The sequence below is a fragment of the Chelon labrosus genome (genome assembly GCF_963514085.1).
Source record: "Chelon labrosus genome assembly, chromosome: 7".
Taxonomy (NCBI): Eukaryota; Metazoa; Chordata; class Actinopteri; order Mugiliformes; family Mugilidae; genus Chelon; species Chelon labrosus.
The window spans coordinates 26,677,196-26,695,531 of record NC_140343.1 but is presented as its reverse complement, the minus strand read 5'-3'; the positions used below and the strand labels follow the sequence as shown (position 1 = coordinate 26,695,531).

Below are 18,336 nucleotides of genomic sequence, written 5' to 3'. Positions count from 1 at the left end.
TCATGGATGATAATGCTCCACCACATCGTGCCAGAATTGTCACAGCTCGACTTCAGGAAGCCGGAGTGCCTCATATGGTATGGCCAGCAATGTCCCCTGACCTGAACCCCATAGAGCACGTCTGGGACCAGCTGAAGCAGAGACTGGATGATTGTACTCCACCCCCACGTGACCTGGCAGAACTGCGTGTAGCACTTGTGGAAGAGTGGAACGCATTGCCTCAGAACAACATCATGAGGCTAGTGAGGAGCATGAGACGTCGGTGTCAAGCTGTCATTGCGGCAAATGGTGGAAACACCCGCTACTGACATTGTCAATTATTGTTATTTGGGGCTATCCTTGTTATTGTCTAAATTTTTGGGGTAATAAATATTAAACTAATGAAAATGGTGTTTCTTCTCATTCATTATTAGTAATATCAAAGGGAACTTTTACTTATTTCATTAAAATTCAGACCAAATAGGAAAAGCACTCATGTAAATAACAATATCCCTAACTTATTGTGAGTAGTGTATATGTATATATGTGTGTGTGTGTGTGTGTGTGTGTGTGTGTGTGTGTGTGTGGTTTTCTCTATTTTTTTTTTTTTTTTTAAACTCAAAAAGTGACAAATTACTTTTCCTAGTCTTGGTTGTATGGTAGAAAATGGAAAGCCCCGATGTTTCTGGTATGTTTTAGTCTCCGGAAGTGTCCAGTGAAGCAGCTTTAACTTGCAGCCATGTCTCTTAACAGGCCGTGTGTGGTGTAAGGAAGATGAATTTGCCTGCCACAGCAGACGCTGCATATCAACACGTCTCTTATGCAACGGTGTGGACGACTGCAGCGACGGGAGCGACGAGGCCTCTTGTCAGAACTGCACCGCTGGTTTCTTCTCCTGCGGGCCCTCAGACGCCTGCCTGCCCAGAAGCAGCCTCTGTGACGGAAGGGCCGATTGCAGAAACGGACGGGATGAGACCCAGGAGTTGTGTGGTTTAGCCCGTGCACAGACCTCTTCGCCATGTGCAGTGTCAGAGTTTCACTGCGGAGATGGGACCTGCATCCTCCGATCCTGGAGGTGCGACCACTCGCCAGACTGCTCTGACGGCAGCGACGAAGACAACTGTGGTAAGTAACACGATTCGGGCTGCACTTCCATGGAGAAATACTCAAACTAAAGAAACTGTGGTTTTTTTGTTATATCACTTCACTTTTTGAACCTTTTGTATATATCAAGTAAAACAAAAGCATTCATTTAACAGACACCAATCCAAAAAAAATGTACATTGCATATAAGGAGACACCTGGACTAGAGGTGTCGGATATATGACGTTCAGAATATATTGATTAATAAACATTATGCAATAACATTTCACATCCAGTTCAGTTTTTATAAGGGAAACCTTAATTGTACAGACTGCAATGATATGATCTTGTTGCTTTGTGGCAGTGGTTTAAATTGGACTCTTATCAGTGCACAAAATGAGGCACCATTGGATAAACTGGACAGTGTTGGGCAAGTTACTTCAAAAACGTAATACATTATGTATTATTTGTTACTGTCATTTCAAAGTAATTTGTTACATTATAATATTACTGTCTCTGAATTGTAATGCATTACACTACTACTGCATTACTTTTAAGTTACTTTCACCAAAATAATGGAAATATATATATATCTATATATATATATATAGATTATATATATATACTTATTCTAAATGTATCTTATTATGCTCCTAGGCTTAAGGCTAACAACAGAAGTAACAGAATGTAATAGGCGCAGTTTACAAAATAAAGAAAAGAAATTGCATTTAAACGAGAAGATGAGGTAGGAACAATAAGTGCAAAACAAAAAGGTCAATAAACGTCAAAAAAGCAACCCCGAGCAAGCTAACCTCCTGACTACCAGGAAAAATCACAATTTTTTTTTTTAATTCCCCAATCTTTGTAAGGTAATTAGAATGCTGAAATTTTTTTTTTAAATAAGTTTGGACGACATTTTCCTCAACGAAAAAGAGAAAGGTACCAAAGATCATTGCAAAAGCTGTAAATGTCCTCTGTAGATGGGCAGTATTAGTCTTAAACCTTGGCTTTAACATCAACACATATGCACACAAACCAAAAACTTAATATAAACTGTGGACAGTGGTTGATTGACAACCTGCACTATTAGCTTACCAAAGAGAGAAAAACGTCAGCTAGTAAACTCCTACTGAACAATAACAACAACAGTAAAAGTTAGGGCTGTTGCTAATGACTGTAATGTGTTGGTGCTGAGTGATAAAGTAAATAGATCGTTTGGTAACTTATAGAAGCCACGCCCCTCAGGTGGTCAGCCAAACATAAGGTGTGTGCGCGCTGCGTGCTGGGGGAGGGAGGGGTAAACGAGAGAGGTGGATCATACCACTGAGGGGGGTACTGCATTTCCTCGTTAAAATATTATTTTTAAACCACATACTTTCTTTGATTGTGCTATTTTTTGTCATCTTATGTCATCGTATCATAAAAACCCTTTCAAAATAAAACAACCAATTTTTTTTCAACTCTTATTTTTAGGGGTGCTGGGACAAAGCCAGAGGTGGCAAATTTTGTACTTAAGTAAAAGTACGGATACTTGTGCAAAAAAATACTCTGGTAAATGTAAAAGTACTGATCCAACTCCTTTACTCGAGTAAAAGTAAGAAAGTACAGGCTTTGAAATGTACTTAAGTAAAAAGTAAAAATGATTTTGCCATTAATGAATGGAATTTTGCAAAATGAAAAAAGTTTTATGAGAATAATCTAGACGGACCTGACCAGAGGTCCTGCATGAGCATCTAATTTTTAATAATAAATTAAGGGTCAGTGGGTTGTTGTTTGTTAAACCGAGAGCTAGCTAGCGTTAGCTATGTACTATGAAAAAAAAAATAAAAATCCTCAAAAAGCTGACGATGACAACAGAAACCACTTGTGATATCGTGCAATACTGGTAAATTTAGGAAGTTGTGCATGATGACAACAGAAACCACACCATACCTGAATTCTTTTTCAGATTAGACCAGTAGATTGGACAGAAAATAATTGAGAACCACTGGATTAGACAGAGAATTCTTGAACGCCAGAAGCTGGTGGAGTTTAGGTTGGCTCAAGACACAACGCATTCACCATGAATCATTGTTGGAGCCGACAACATCGACCAGTTCTCTCAAATAAGGCCATAGATGGGGAAGGTCTTGCTCTAGTCACGTCCGATCACATCACGTCTTTCACGTCTTGTCATCCATGGAGGTTAAAAAAGTAATGAGCCAGTTTTTCCAATGTAAGGAGTAGAAAGTACAGATATTTGTGTACAAATGTAGGGAGTAAAAGTAAAAAGTCATCAGAAAAATAAATACTCAATTTAAGTACAGATACCTGAAAAATCTACTTAAGTACAGTAACAAAGTATTTGTACTTCGTTACTTGCCACCTGTGGACAAAGCTTAAAAACGGGCTACTGTCCGACATCGAGCCTGCTTCAGCCGTACAGGAAGAAACGTTTTTCAATTTGCGCGGAATTTTTCTCCTCTGCTGGTCTCGCGGTGTTATTGGCGATAGTATAAAAACAAAACGGCACTTAATTTCGGGTTAAAATGCATTGTCACACGCGTTACTGACCTTTGTACCGAGTAAAATATTACCCAATTTTTTTTTGGAATGCCTTACATTACCGCGTTACAGCAAAAAGCAATACATTACAGTAATTGCATTACTTTTGTAATGCGTTACTCCCAACACTGAAACTGGAACCTGAAAGCACAAGTGTTGGTTAAGTGTGTTCACATGTTTTGAACAGCTACTCCCAACGGAGGAAGCAATCCATGAAATGAGCACGCTTCTAGGTAGCATCTCTTTGAAGGGCGTGGCAAACATAGAAAGAAATATGCAGTTTTGTAGTATTTGGTAATTGTTATTTTTTTCCATGGTACACACTTAACCATGGAGTGGATGTAAAACTTTGAAGTATTCTCATTTATATTTTACTTTTATCATATGTATGTAAAAGTAACGGATCATAGAGTAGACGGGCTCTGGTACAATGCAGTTATTTCTTGTGCTGATGGTCTACCGGCCATCCAGCAGAGGGCAGCATTGTGCTGTTTGTTGCTTTACCGAGAGCTTTATACTCCCACACACAGCTCCACAGCTCACTAAATACAACCTGCGCTTGAAGCTGAGTTATTCAAAGCCGAAAGTCATTTAATGTTTTGTTCAAGCCAGCATTAGTAAGTCAAAGACTGACAACTGTGAGCTGTGCATGGGTTGTTGTTCACTTTAGCAAAGCAGTCTCAATAATTTTAAATGAGCCCAAATTTTTATTTTTATTTTTTTTAAATCATCATCCCTGATTGTACAAGTAAAATGTAACTTTGTATGACCCTTTCATAAGAAGGCGCCTCTTTCAGGTCATGCACTTAATGATAGTGTTATGTTGGTTTTTAATAGGGGTGTAACAGTATTTGTATTCGTCCCTCGGTGTCACGGTACGGGCGTCACGGTTCGGTCCACGCAGTCATACGGCGAATATTAAAAAGAAAGAAAGAAAGAAAGAAAAAGTCGAGTCCTCACTTCAATCCAGGTGGTAGTAACGAGCCTAAAAGCGGCCAGCAAACGTCATTAGCCTACAAAGACCGTCTGCTGCCGATGTTACACGGAGGTGCAGTGAGTCGCTGGAAACACATCAAACGTGCTAATGCACATAGGACACACTCATTATTTTATTCTGTGATATTTTCAAGCGGTTTTCAGTTTTGGTACTATTAGAAATATTTGACTCGTTTGACAATATTGCTAAAGTGACAGTATGTTCACTGTTTACATTTTACTGTGAAATACAACATTGAAAATGTTAGTTATAATGAAGTTACCAAAGTTGCCAGTTGCTACCTGACTACCTTTATTTTTTACTTTTTATAACAGGAGGTTGTTTTTAGTTTTTTCAGTCTGTTCAAAATAAATGAAAAAAAAAGCTAGTCTTACATGTGTGAGTTTTTGTTGTTTTTCCCCATCGTACCGAACCCGTACCAAATGGCGACCCCTAAACCCAGGTACATACCGAACCGTGACTTATGCGTACCATAACACCCCTAGTTTTTAAATAAATAAGTTCATTAATTTTTATTTATTTTTTAAAAATCTTTACAAAACTTGTCTACCTCGATGTTAATGGAGCCAGGCCAAAAGCCAGACACTCCCTTGAGATCACATGCTGGGGATGGAATTCCCCCCCCCCCCCCCCCCCCAACAAAAATATATTGTGTGTGACATTTTTACACCTAGCTAGATGACTTATGTAAAGCACATTGAGTTGCCTCTTGGTATGAAATGCGCTATATAAATAAAATGCCTTGCCTTGCCTTGCCTTAGTTAACATACCGTGCAGAATTTATGATTTCTTGGCCATTTTTCAGAGAATATGAATGATAACACAAAAACTTTTCTTTCACTCATAGTTAGCGGTTGGGTGACGCTATTTTGTGTGGATACGTGTTAGCAATGCTATCACCATGAATCTGTTTTCAGCAATAATAGCACGGTGTGTACCTGGTGTGTAACCGCTGCTGATTTAATGTCTAATCTTATAGATCAGAACGAGTGCCAGGTCAATAATGGCGGCGGCTCTCATCATTGTGAGGACCTACCCATGGGTTTCCTCTGTAAATGCCCTGACAACATGAGGCTGGTGGAGGACAGTCGCTGTGAGGGTAAGCCTTTTTTTTAATTTGCTGTGAGGTAACCGTCTACCCTGTGTCCTTGAGAAACTTTTGTCCTGTTCATTTAGAGGTCGACACGTGCCTGGAGAGCGACGCGTGTGATCAGCTGTGTGTCCACAGAAACGGCAGCCTCACATGTGACTGCCTCGAAGACTACCACGTGGATCCAAGTTCAAGAGTGTGCAAGGCCAAAGGTGAGCATCATAGTATCTCACTGACCAGCCACCGCCAATACAAAAGATGAACGCACAGTTAAATGCTCAGTGTTCACATCTGAACTTTAATTTAGTGTTTGTTTCATGTTTATGTCAAGGTGTACAAGTACATGCTAATGATTAACTGCTGTCATACCATCAAAGCAAGTAGCATTCATTTCTTATCTCTTATTAACTTATTAAACCTCAAGCGAATCTAGGCACATCTTAATGCTTCCCCTTCAGTTAATTGGTGACTATTTAAACTGCTTTGTAAAGGCCTGTTATTAATATATACTTTGGTTGTGAATACCTTAAATTAAAGAAATAAAAAGATCTTTATTTATGTAACTGTAACGTGAATATATTTTAATTGAGGTAAAACTATACATACACTGTCTGGCCAAAAAAAAAGTCACCACCTGGATTTAACTAACCATATACAGGCATGCAAACTCCTCACCTTTCAGCGAAATTCGCCGTTTTCATATCCAAATTGGGGTGACTTTTGTGATTCGTGCAAATCCGAGGAGAAAATATTTTGGGGGGGGGGGGTGGGGGAGGGGGGGGGGGTAGCCTACTCGGTTGTCTTTTATTTTAAGATATTTTAATAATATAAGAATATAATGGTTCTATGATACCCGTAAATCCTCTAAGATTGGCTCTGTATTCCATTGCGGCCGGTCTCAACATTGGCTCGATCTCCTCGCTGTCAGCGGAGGTAAATAAGGCCGGTCCTCTAATAGCGGCCGGGGCTATTATTAGAACCATCTCGGCGGGTCAGGGTTTCGGCGGCACGGTGTGGGAGGATCCCCTCAGCGGGACCTCTCCCCGGCGTCGGCCGGCCCCCGCCGGGCGCATTTCCTCCGTGGCGGTGCCGCGGCCTGTAAGTGCTCGGGGCGAAGGGTGGCTCGACGGCTCCGGCCGCGAGCTTTACAGCGACCCCCCGCATCTCACCTCACCGCTTCCCTGGGGTCGTGGAATCAGTGCTCACTGCGCCCTCTCTCCGTGCGGGGAGGGACGGGCCCACTCGCTCCCGGCGCGACTGCCGACCGGCAGCGGACTCACTGTCCTCAGTGCGCTCCGACCGCGGTCGCGCCGCTCATTTGTTGTTAATGTTCTGTATGCATACCATGTATGGTTAACTGTAACGTTTTCAATAAATGAACCTAGTATTTTATAGGTTCAAATAGACACAAAATCTTGTTTTTATTAATTCTACTCGTAGTTCGTTTTGCTCAAATAGAAATTAAGGCCTGCCTCTAATTCTGGCCTCTTTCAATAAAGGGCCTGGGCCTCTATTTAGAGGAAATACGGTATATATAACCGCTGACTTTATTTACAGACGCGAACACATATTGAAATGTGTTGTCAAGAGCCCCATGCGTAGCCCCTATGTGTTTATTAAACATGCACAGGCTTTACCCGCCACTTGCAAGCGCTATGCACGTCACCGATCAATACCGCAGTACGTTACAGCAATTCATTAGACAAGGGAGAAGCAAAAGAAGACGTTCAGACGCCGGAAATCTCTCTGTTTTTCACGGCCCCAGAGTTGAATCCTCGTTCAGTCTCATGAATGAGATTATTGACGGAAGAAGTGGAAACATGAAAATTGGCACATTCAACTCCATTCAGACAGTGAAATATGCCCTTCAGGCCCGAGGAAAAACAGTTATTTTTTTGGTAAAAATTAGTGAATTTGTAGTCTGTTGTCTTTGTAAATCTCTGTTTACCAAGGGGGGGGGGGGGGGGGGGGGTTCGTGGCCATTTCCCTCTTCGCGCACTCTTCTCACCTTTTTGACCCCTGACCAGTTTGCATGCCTGATATAGGTACGAGCCCCCTATTGGATAATTACTGCATGGGTGATTATCTTTCAGCTGGCAACAAGTTATTTAACCCCAACTGATGCAATGAGTATGTGAGCATACAGTTGTCTCTTGTGGTATTCTGTTTTTTCAGGGTTTATCTGGGTGTTTTTCTCCATTTTCACATAATCCTAGACGGACTCCATAAGGCTGAGAGGTCAGGCTCAGTGGCAGTCAGACGGTCTGCAGGACTCTTTGTTCACGATCATTTCCTGAAGAATGAATTTTGGACCCGTCAGACGCCTTCCTGATAGTATTACGTAATTGATGAGAATGAAGAAGTATTTCAGACGTTGGACACGGTGCTGAACATGCAACTGTGGTATTTGGCCAAGAAGTCAATAGAATAACACACTGTCTGACTCACCCTTCAATCAGTATTAGAAGTCAAGTTTGAGCTCTGTTGTCCGGTAAATGCACTTGTTTCCTCCTTCCTCCACACCACAGCAGTGCACAAGAATGGCTGCAGCAGTTTCCTGAGGAAGCTGAGGTCCTTAGAGGTGTTCAGCGAGAGGCCTTTTAACAGCCTGTTGTGGCCAGCACCATTTTCTTTGCTGTGATCTGCTGGGGGGGCTGCAACAGTGAAACTGATCAGGAAGGCTGACTCCGTCATTGGCTGCAGACAGGAAACTTTTGAAGTAGTGGTGGAGAGGAGGACACTAAACAAACTGTTTTCAGTCATGGGTAACCCTGACTATCCTACCCATCAGATAATAGATAACAGAGCACCTTCTGCAAGAGACTCAGACAACTACGTATGTCTCAAGATATGTTACAGGAAATCTTTCCTGCCTCAAGCCATCAGTCTGTATTATTACTGCACATTTTGCACACGGTTGTTTGGTTGTGACTCCATTTTATTTCAATGCAGTTTCATTCTTATTATTCAATATTTTATTATTCTTGTATGTGCATTGCTTATTTTAGTTTGTATGGTATGCCGAGTGCCTGTACATTGCTGCTGCAACAGTGAAATTTCCCAGTTTGGGGTTAATGAAGTATGCTGACTGCATTACATCACAAAGTCTGGCTGTGCAAACATATTTGTTCAAATCCGTCAGTTCACTGGAGACATATTTATTGAACGAGCTCTTAGCTTATCATCAGGAGTCTTGTGTCTATTGGAATTTCTATTGTTCTGTGGTATTGTGTAACATACTTTCTGTTTGCTCAGCAATTAATTATGATCTCTTTAGAATTTTAGAGCTTTGTGCAGAGACAATCCCATATGCCAGAAATTATGCACACTCCGACTGATAACATTTTAGTTTATTTTTCCTTTTAGGGCCATCTCATGCCCTTAAACACTGAGAGTACCTCATGTGTTGATGCTAAATCTTGTTAACCAAATAAAATTCTAAAATGATTTAAGATACTGTGTTTACTCTTAAAACCACCTTTTAGAAAAAGGGTAAAACTAACTTTTTGAGTTGTTCCCTTATCTCAGTCTTTTCTCTTTCTATGATGAACAGTGTTGCTTTTTTTGTGTCCTTCCAGGGGATGAGGCTCAGCTTGTTTTCACCACTGCCAAAGGAATACAATGGAAGAGCATCTCTAGTACTGAATACAAGGACCTGGCCACTCATTTACCAGGGCAGGGGCCCTTGGCGGCCGCGGCTTCTAACCACACACTGTACTGGTCCCCAAGAGGCAGAGAAGGCTCCATATATAGGTAACAAATATAAGAGAATCCTTTATTTATCAACAAAGTGAATCTCAAAGGATATGACGCCTGCAGCTACATTTAAACATTATTTTTATGTGTATTTATACTCTAGATAACCCAGATGTCATTTACTCTGTGTTTGTTCTGTGGATTCCAGGGGATTTTTGTTCATTTATAATTTCTTTATATTTCTCTTATTTGTGTGTTTGTGTAACCTCCAAAATTGTGCTTACTTTAAACAGAATGCTAAGAGCCAGGGTCGGCACAGAAAACTTTGTGTGAAAATAAAATAAATAAGAGGTTAAAACCACATGAAATTCATAAACGCAACATGCTACATACTGTGTGCACATATTAGCACAGTGTACATATGGGTATGAATAAATAATAAATGGTGGACTGACCAAGACAAGCAGCAAAATGCGATATCCTAACACTAACATGTTTACTAATCAGTTAGGGCTTTAGCTGATCAGTGAAACGATGACTTCCCTGTCTGTGAGGAAATTGCATATACCACTGTATACATACACACAAGTTTCACTGAGTGGGTTCTTAACCACACAGACAGGGCTGTTCTTTACTTCTGCTTATTCAGTCATGCATTAATAACACAAAGCTTATGACTAAAGGAAGAGACTGAATGTCTAGCTGTATCTCCTTATTTAAACAACACCGTCTAACTCTATACTATAATGACCACTTCCATTGTTTGGTGCAGCTACAAATATCTTTCCGCTTAGCTGAACAACACATTTTTTTTTTTCCACTTTCCACTACATGTTGTGGGTAAGAAGATTAAAGTGTAGATAGTGGCTTTAATGAAACCTGCTCACAGTGTTTCTTTAACAGGTTTTATCAATAGAAAGCTCATTATTAATTGATTCCAGAGACAAAAGTTGGCTAAAGTTTAGGATTTTCTGACAGGACAGGCAGACTGTAAGCTTGAACTCGGCTTGAAACACTGATCAGCCACAACATTAATACCACTGACAGGAGAAGTACATAATGTTGACCGTCTTGTGACAATTCAGTGTTCTGCTGGGAAACTTTTGACCCTGCATCCATGTGGATGTTACTACAGACCAGGCACCCCCACCCCATGGAAATGACACTCTTTGATGGTAGCAGCCATCCCCAGCAGGATGCGGCCTGACATGGACACACACAAAAAACGCTTTAGGAACAAACAAAAAAAACATGAAAAACGGCACCTGGCCTCCAAATTCACTAGATCCCAAACTGATCAAGTATCTGTGGGATGATCCACAGGGGCCCCTCCCCTCAACCCATAGGACCCAAAGGCCCCCAACAACATTGTGTTACCAGATACCACAAACACCCTCAGAAGGCCCATGTTCAGTTTTGGAGGCACAAGGGAGACCTACACAATATTAGGAACGTGGTCATAATGTTATGCCGATTTTCTCCTCTGGATGTTACTTAGGATCTCCATGGATGGAAAGCCAGAGGGAGCCAAGTTGGTGCTGAAAGACCGAGGTTCAATTTCAGGCCTGGCCGTGGACTGGATCCACCACCTTCTGTACTGGACCAATATGGAGAGGGGTTCCGTTAACGTCGCCCTGCTGGACGGTCCGGTTCAGCATCAGCTCATCAGAGGACTCGATAAACCCTCCGCAGTAGCTGTGGATCCTCTCCGAGGGTAGATACACCCAGGCATTCACATTTCATTTTAAAAGATAGCTATGACTAAACAAGATATGTTTAACACAAACTGTTAAAATACGTATTTCACATATTTCATAAAATAAAAAATACAGGTTAGTGTCAGATGCAAAGAATGTGAACTAAAAACAGAACGTCAAAACTCAGGTGCTTTTATTTTTCTCAGGCTTCTTTTCTGGGCTCAGTGTGGTAGCACCCCGAAGATTGAGAAAGCCGGCTTGGATGGCCGGGACAGGATCGCTGTGGTCACTGCATCCATACGTCACCCTGCTGCCCTCTCTCTGGGTATGTTCTGAAATTTTGCGCAGATGATCTTTCTGTGATTTTTAAATTACCAGCAGTAATATTTTGAACATTAATTTCCTGTCCTTATGGTTGTTGTGAAAGCCAGCTTCTCCCTTAGAAGAGGAACAGCATGAGTGTGTAGATGTACATGTTACGCAAGTCCAGCAGAAGTTAAAGCGCTGACTGTCACTGATCTTTTCAGGAAATTTGAATGTACGTTTTTTTTCCTAGATATGCCTCGCCAGCTGCTTTACTGGTATGACCAGGGAACGAGAAGCATCTCCAGAGTAAATCTAGAAGGTCGTCACCGTAAAACGGTGGTAGAGTCTAACGGCTATCTGGACCGGTCCTTCGGACTGGTCGTGTTTGAGGTATGACAATCGCACTTCATCTCTGTGCTGTCATCCAGTGACTAATGGAATGATATAAACTAGACAAAAAACGTTGTTGTTTATTATCGTTAAATACTGTTGAGTTTAATAAAAAAGCAAAGACCGCCGTAATTACAGAAAGTCTTACACCAAGTGAGATGGTATTTAGCCGCCCCTACACTTTTCGCTCACTTTCAAAAGATGTCTAGCTGGCAGCTACACTTCTGTCAGAATGGTCTGACTTGGCTTTTGGGAAATATGCCAACATCTTTGCTTGCACAGCCAAACACAAGACACCGCGGCGAAAACCACTGAGGCCAGTCTGTCTTTCACTCTGTCTTTGTCTTAGCAGCCACCATAAACGTCCTCTTCTCCAACCCATGATATCAAGACATCTCCTTCATATTGCTAGTGTAAGACCCTTATTTGTTAGTGTTTAAAGACTGACACACATCTTGATGTAGACTGTATCTGATCAACTCATTTTATATAAAAAAAACATGCCCCAAGCAAGAAAATGAATTAATTAATTTTTCACACAAAACATTAAGGATGTGCTGGGTTAAACTTTTTTGTGCAGTGATGGGTCAACCAGTCACGCGAGTTTGTTTCATCAGTTCATTTTTAAATGGAGGACTACATCCAACGAGGAGGGCTTGAGCCACACTTCAAAAGGTCAAAATAGTCTTTTTTATTGTCATTTAGCAATTTTATTGTTATATAGCAGGTGCAAGAGGACGTTCCTCCAGGACCACGGAGCTACATGAGGACATAGGACTAATGCGCATGTGCAAGCTTATGTAGACAATCAAAACCGTACAAAGACAAACAATACAATACACTTGGGAGACAATGCACTTAAATACAGATGTTGACTAATAAGCAGATTAATAGAGTATGAGTTAGGTTGATTGTAAACATTTGATTAGCAGCATAGTGTGTGCAAAGGACTGTGAGTGAGTGTGGGTATGTGTATGTGGATTTGTTATATGTTGTTGGTCATACCTGGCTGTTATGTAACTGTTATGGCACTCGCTGTGTGATCGCAGCATAAGGCAAGATTCATGTGCTGCAATAATAACAGTCATATGTCTCTAAGTCAGTGACATATGATGTGGAGACAAAACTCAGTGTCCATAAAAACGAGCCACTGTCTTTGTATATTGTTCTTCAGGGATTTGTGTATTGGAGTGAAGAAGTTACTCGCTCCATCTGCCGATCAAATAAGCACAACGGAAGAGACCTCCAAGTCCTGCAGTCCAACATCGCCTCACCGGGTGGTGTGGTCATCATTCAGCCTGTTCTTCAGCCAAACGGTATGATGAGCCAGTGAAATCAGTAATTTCTACAATTTCAGAAATCATAATAAATTGGTTCAGTTTGTAGAGTCCCTTGTTCCTGACTCTTCATTCTGCTTCTTCTAAGGGTCATCCACATGTGGACATCCGGGGAGGGTGTGCCAGCATGGGTGCATCGTCGACCTGCTCCCTGAGAGTCTGAAGTTCAGCTGTGATCCTTCCATCTCTTGCACATTTCCTGCGTCAGTTTTATCTGACCCTACATTCACTGGAATCATCTCTCTTATCAGTAAGAAATAATTTCTCTTAATACAATCTCTCATTTCAGTCTTTTATCAACCTTGGCACACGTTGACACCAGGCAAACAGAAATGCTGTGGTTCGGTGTCAGTTTATTAATTGCTCAATTAAAATGACTCATCATCAAATATTGACTATAAAAGATAAATATTGATTTAATCCCGTCCTTGAGAGTCCCCGTAGTAACAGTTTCAAAGCTCCTTCACGCCATGGATTTAATGTGTAACTGCTGTGAGATGAAGGATGTACTTAAGGCGTTATAGCGCCGAGCCTGGTGTCAACAGGGTCATTTAGGGCTGAGTCATGCATGCAGCAGTCTGCATCTGTCATTCAGCCGCATGTGCATGCAGACTACTAAAATATTAAAAGAAGGGAAGCATAAACAGCATATTTACTTTTTAGACTTCTCCCACAAGTGGTTCCAACTCCTTTTTAGTCATACCCACTGCCGTCTTGTTTGTCGGCACTAAAAAAGGAGGTGACACCATGCAGAAAGCTGACGTCAGCCACTTAACATGTACCCTCTGCCAGAGAGTGATGAATTCTTGTGTGTTTGCCAGTGTTGCTCGGTGTGCTGCTAGTGGGAATGGCTCTGTGGTGGTGGAGAGAGGAGTTCAGGCCTTCCCGGTCCCTCACGGCGCAGGGCTTCTCCCTCCAGGAGTCCCAAGATCCGCTCGCCATTCAGGGGCCAAACGCATATCTGATCAAGGCAAGAGAAATGTACACACACAAACACAAGCATGTTTATTCACGCTCAGACAGGAGGTGGCGTTCGTTCTGCCGCATGATTACACTCGATTACGTATCCGTTTTACAGAGGTGTTGATTTTTTTGCCAGTTTTATGAGCTGCCGTTATGGAGAAAATGTAACACGGTATAAAAGATGAAAGGCACTTTTAATGTTGCATACTTTGCATACTACCGAGGTTCAGTTTCAGGCCTATATATATATCTCCCTGCCCCTTGTGTTTCTTGTCCAGGAAGAAAGAAATGGTTGTTTGTGATGTGTGACCGCTTACTGAAAGTGGGAAGTCCAAAGAATAGCAGGAAGCACACTCAAAAAAAACAAAGAAAGAAAAACAAACCTAAAAAAATAAAAGTTGGTAAAAAAAATTTTTTTTTAAAAAAGGCTGTTATTACTGCAAATATTATTGTGTGGGCGTAGTAGAGAGGCCCTTTAGTAGCCTGGACCTTCAAAATTGGTTCCTGCCTCCAGAGACTTACAGGAAATAACTAGGCAGTGTGCTAGACTTTGAGCTCAGCAGAAGCTCTGCAGTAGCACACTACAAACTGCCTTTGTCTCCCCTCTTACTACTTACTCTTACAAATTAGAAAACATTGTTATCAAATGTTTTACCTAAGAAATACATGATGAATATAACACTGGACTCAAAAGTTCACTATCAGTTGGACACGCTATGACCTCTTCTTAAAATGCATTCTGGCGTCCTCTCGGATAAACACCATTTGTCCAGGTTCCAGCAGGTCAGTGGCTTATGGTGTACAGTATGTTGACTAAGCCGTGCTTTCTCCGCCGCCAGGAAACTCTGCTTAAGCTGGACTTGGATGATGAATGAAGGCCGTCAGCTGACCGGGCTTCTCCTGCGGATGTTTCAACCCCGCAGTGACCTCGGAGCTGACAGGATGTCAAGAAGACAAACACCGGCTCATTACCCTTCTGTGTCCCAACTTCATGTACAGGTTTAAATCCCTTAAGTAATGACTCCGTGGTAAATATTCAAACGGTACGGGGGATGCCATCGGTCATTACTCTCAGTTTAGAACGGTATTACTTTCAGCCCTAGCGGCTGTACTGTAGGTTACGTCTTGTTTATTTACTCTAAAAATAAAAAGGAATGCAATGAACAGCAGTGAAAGGATTCAAATCTAATTTTGTCTTCCGTAAATATCCGCACAAATCAATTGAATGCCTTATTGTTTAATGTCTTTTCATCGAGCATTTTGCTTGTCGGAGTAACAGCTGGCAGTGCAATGTGTTTAGAGTTGAAATGATTATTAAGGAGACTGACCAAAAAAACATTTTGGTTGATTTTTGTCCAACGGTACCATATTTTGTTGTTATGTAAATGTAAATGTAAAACAAGCAACAAGGTGATTCTGAATTTCTGACATTTTTTTAAATTTTTTAGACAAAATGTTGAATCAGCTTAGTGAGAAAAACACTTGATGCACTTCCTCTTTCACTTTGTTTCTGGGACATTGAAGATATTTTTACACTCGTGGTTTATCAGTATGAGACTGTGAACAGACAGTCAGATTAGTAGTGCTTCATTAATAATGTTGCCTTTTATCTACTGAACACGGGATCTTAACGCTGGAAACATATGTATATATTTTTAAGTTGCCTTAAAAAATAAATAAATAAATAAATAAAAATTCTGACCAAGAGGAAGTGCCTGTAAATGTATCTTCTTGTTTTTAGGCTGTGAATGCAGAACTGGTGGTGGCTAATAGTTCTGTTAATTTCTGTTCTGTATTTGGTCATTTCATTTTAAATAATAGCTGAAGCGTTTAGTAACTAGACACGTTTTAGGCTGATATCACAACAAGTAGTTAACTTAGCATTAAGTGTACCATATTTGTTGTATTTCTTTTCTGGGAGTAGTATAATCTGAAGACATGTTAATTAGGGAGCATTTTGTTCTGTTTTTGTGTTAAACTAAACATATTTTTGTCTTCATACTGTGTCTCAGCTAACTGTAAGAAAACAAATGTTTTTTCCTCCAAACTAATCTTTCAAAGCCAATCCAAGAAAGCCAGGCTGGTTTAGAGACAATAATATTGTACTGTAAGTGGGAGCAAAGTGTAAGTGGGAGGATTTGTTCAGTTTGGTGTTTTCATGCTGTTTCAACACTGGTACGATAGTGGGTACAAATATGTTTTCTTTCGTGAAGCGTCTCCTGGAGGTCTGCTTTTGCATTGAGCCGACTGTTTTTGTTTTGTGAAAGTCTAAAAGAAATGTTGAACTGACAAATATCTAAATGGGAGAAAAATCTATAAGTGCGTGCTGAAACTGCTGAGTTGTGTGACTGGTATTTATTTTTTTTGGGCGGCATCGCGATTGCTCTAGCACTGTATTTGGACCTTGGTTAAAACTGTAAATGAATCAAATAAAGTACTTATATGTTTTGTTTTGTTTTTCCTACATATTTATGTGTCCGTGTTACATGTTTTCCTCCGAGTCTATAAACTCTCATCGGTTCCAGGAGTGGACGTCTATAGTTGATTAATCCCTGTGTAAATCCAAGTATCAGGATATTAACTGAATGTGGGCGAGGCAAGTGATCACCTGGTGTTGATAAAATATGTAACTGAGAAAAGATGGCAGACAAGTGATTTATTTAAGTGGTTTACAAAGAAAAAAAGTTGTTGGAATGGTCTACCACTGCACATCAGACAAGCCCCCTCACTTCATTTTTAAAACTTGTCTTAAAACCCATTTTCTTATTCCTTGTCTTTCTACCCAGCATGTGACCTTGCCGTGTTTCGTACTTGCAGTGTTTTTTATTCTTTTTATTGCTTTTATTATTTTGTTTTTCATTCTACTTTAATTCTACTTGAACAGCACTTAATTTCAGCTGGTTGTTTTCAAAGTGCTCTATAAATAATGTTGAGTTGAGCTATACTGAGTTCTCTCTCAGGCCAGCACGGAGGTACTGATGCATGCTTTTATCTCTTGTTGTTTAGATTATTGTAATGCCCTGCTCTCTGGTCTCCCCAAAAAAAGGTATCTCTAACCTCCAATTACTACAGAATTCAGCTGCACGAGTGCTGACGCGGACCAGAGGGCGGGAGCACATTACACCGGTTTTAAAGGGGTCCTAGAACACATTTTTTGACCATTAGGAATTGATCTTTGAGCCTAAATAATGGCATATGTAAATTTGTGGGGCTGAAAACGCCCCAGGAGCACTGCTAGAGAGCCTAATACAAGGTCATAAATAAGCCCTGCAATGAAACAGTTTGTTTTTCCCGCCCACTCAGCAAGTTCATGAATAATGAAATGAGCTGCGTGCTGATTGGCCAGTTTACCCAAAGGCTGATTGGCCCACATATCCTGAAAGCTGATTGGCCTAATCCACCGGGCTGAAGCTAGAGCCAAAGCCGGTTTGATACTTTTTTTTTTTTTAAATATATTTTTTGGGGGCTTTTTGTTGCCTTTATTATAGAGATAGCTGAAGATAGACAGGAAGGGGGGCAGAGAGAGAGGGGATAACACGCAGCAAAAAGCCACAGGTCGGACTCGAACCCTAGGCTGCTGCAACAAGGACTCATCCTCGGCACATGGGTCGCCAGCTCTACCCTCTGAGCTATCCCGGCGACACAGCCGGCTTGATACTGTCCGAGGTTGGAGAAACACTCCGGGGTGAAGTGGGCAGAACAAACTACCAACCTCGGGTTGAAGCTCTGTGGAACGCGGTTGTAAATGAACATCAACCATTCCCGCTGACAGTTGAGTTCTTGGGGAAGTCTGTGTAGAGTCTTGACCTGCCCCAAACATCCTGGAACATTACACGCATAGTCCGACATACCGTATCCCTCTTGACAGAAACTGCGGTTAGCTGTCGCTGGGACTAGCTAGCTAACGCCTCCGCCCTTACAGTGGGCTGGAACATGCAAATGAGAGAGGGTGTATCCAAAAGGGCTGGGCGCCTATTACGTAATATCGGAGCTCTGTTCAGATTTGCCCATTTCAACACGGCCGTTTCTAGTTTTGAATTTGCATACGAAAGCAGGCTGGAGAAGGCGGTGAAGTTTTTGGTGTGGTCCTTAGACACTAGCCTGGATACCAGACTCTCTGACTTCGCAGAGAGTCTGGCCGGTCTGGCCTAGCTCCATTGGCAAACGTTTATTTCCTGGTGGGAGGGCACAGTTTGAGGTTTAAAATCATCGGAGTTCCTTTAACCAATCACTAACGTTTGGTAATGACGTATG

General features: G+C 41.3%; 1 protein-coding gene across 1 annotated transcript; it reads left to right on the top strand.

The window, feature by feature from the left end:
- Positions 1-645: 645 nt before the first annotated feature.
- LOC311490353 (low-density lipoprotein receptor-like) lies at positions 646-16,529 on the top strand (the record flags this gene model as incomplete). Its single annotated transcript, XM_084547801.1, has 12 exons — positions 646-667; positions 733-1,104; positions 5,583-5,702; positions 5,780-5,905; positions 9,272-9,446; positions 10,888-11,103; positions 11,293-11,411; positions 11,643-11,782; positions 12,957-13,098; positions 13,208-13,369; positions 13,941-14,089; positions 14,922-16,529. 12 exons carry the CDS (start codon positions 646-648, stop codon positions 14,955-14,957), a joined length of 1,779 nt encoding a protein of 592 aa, XP_084403927.1. The 3' UTR covers positions 14,958-16,529.
- Between the last annotated feature and the right edge of the window lie 1,807 nt (positions 16,530-18,336).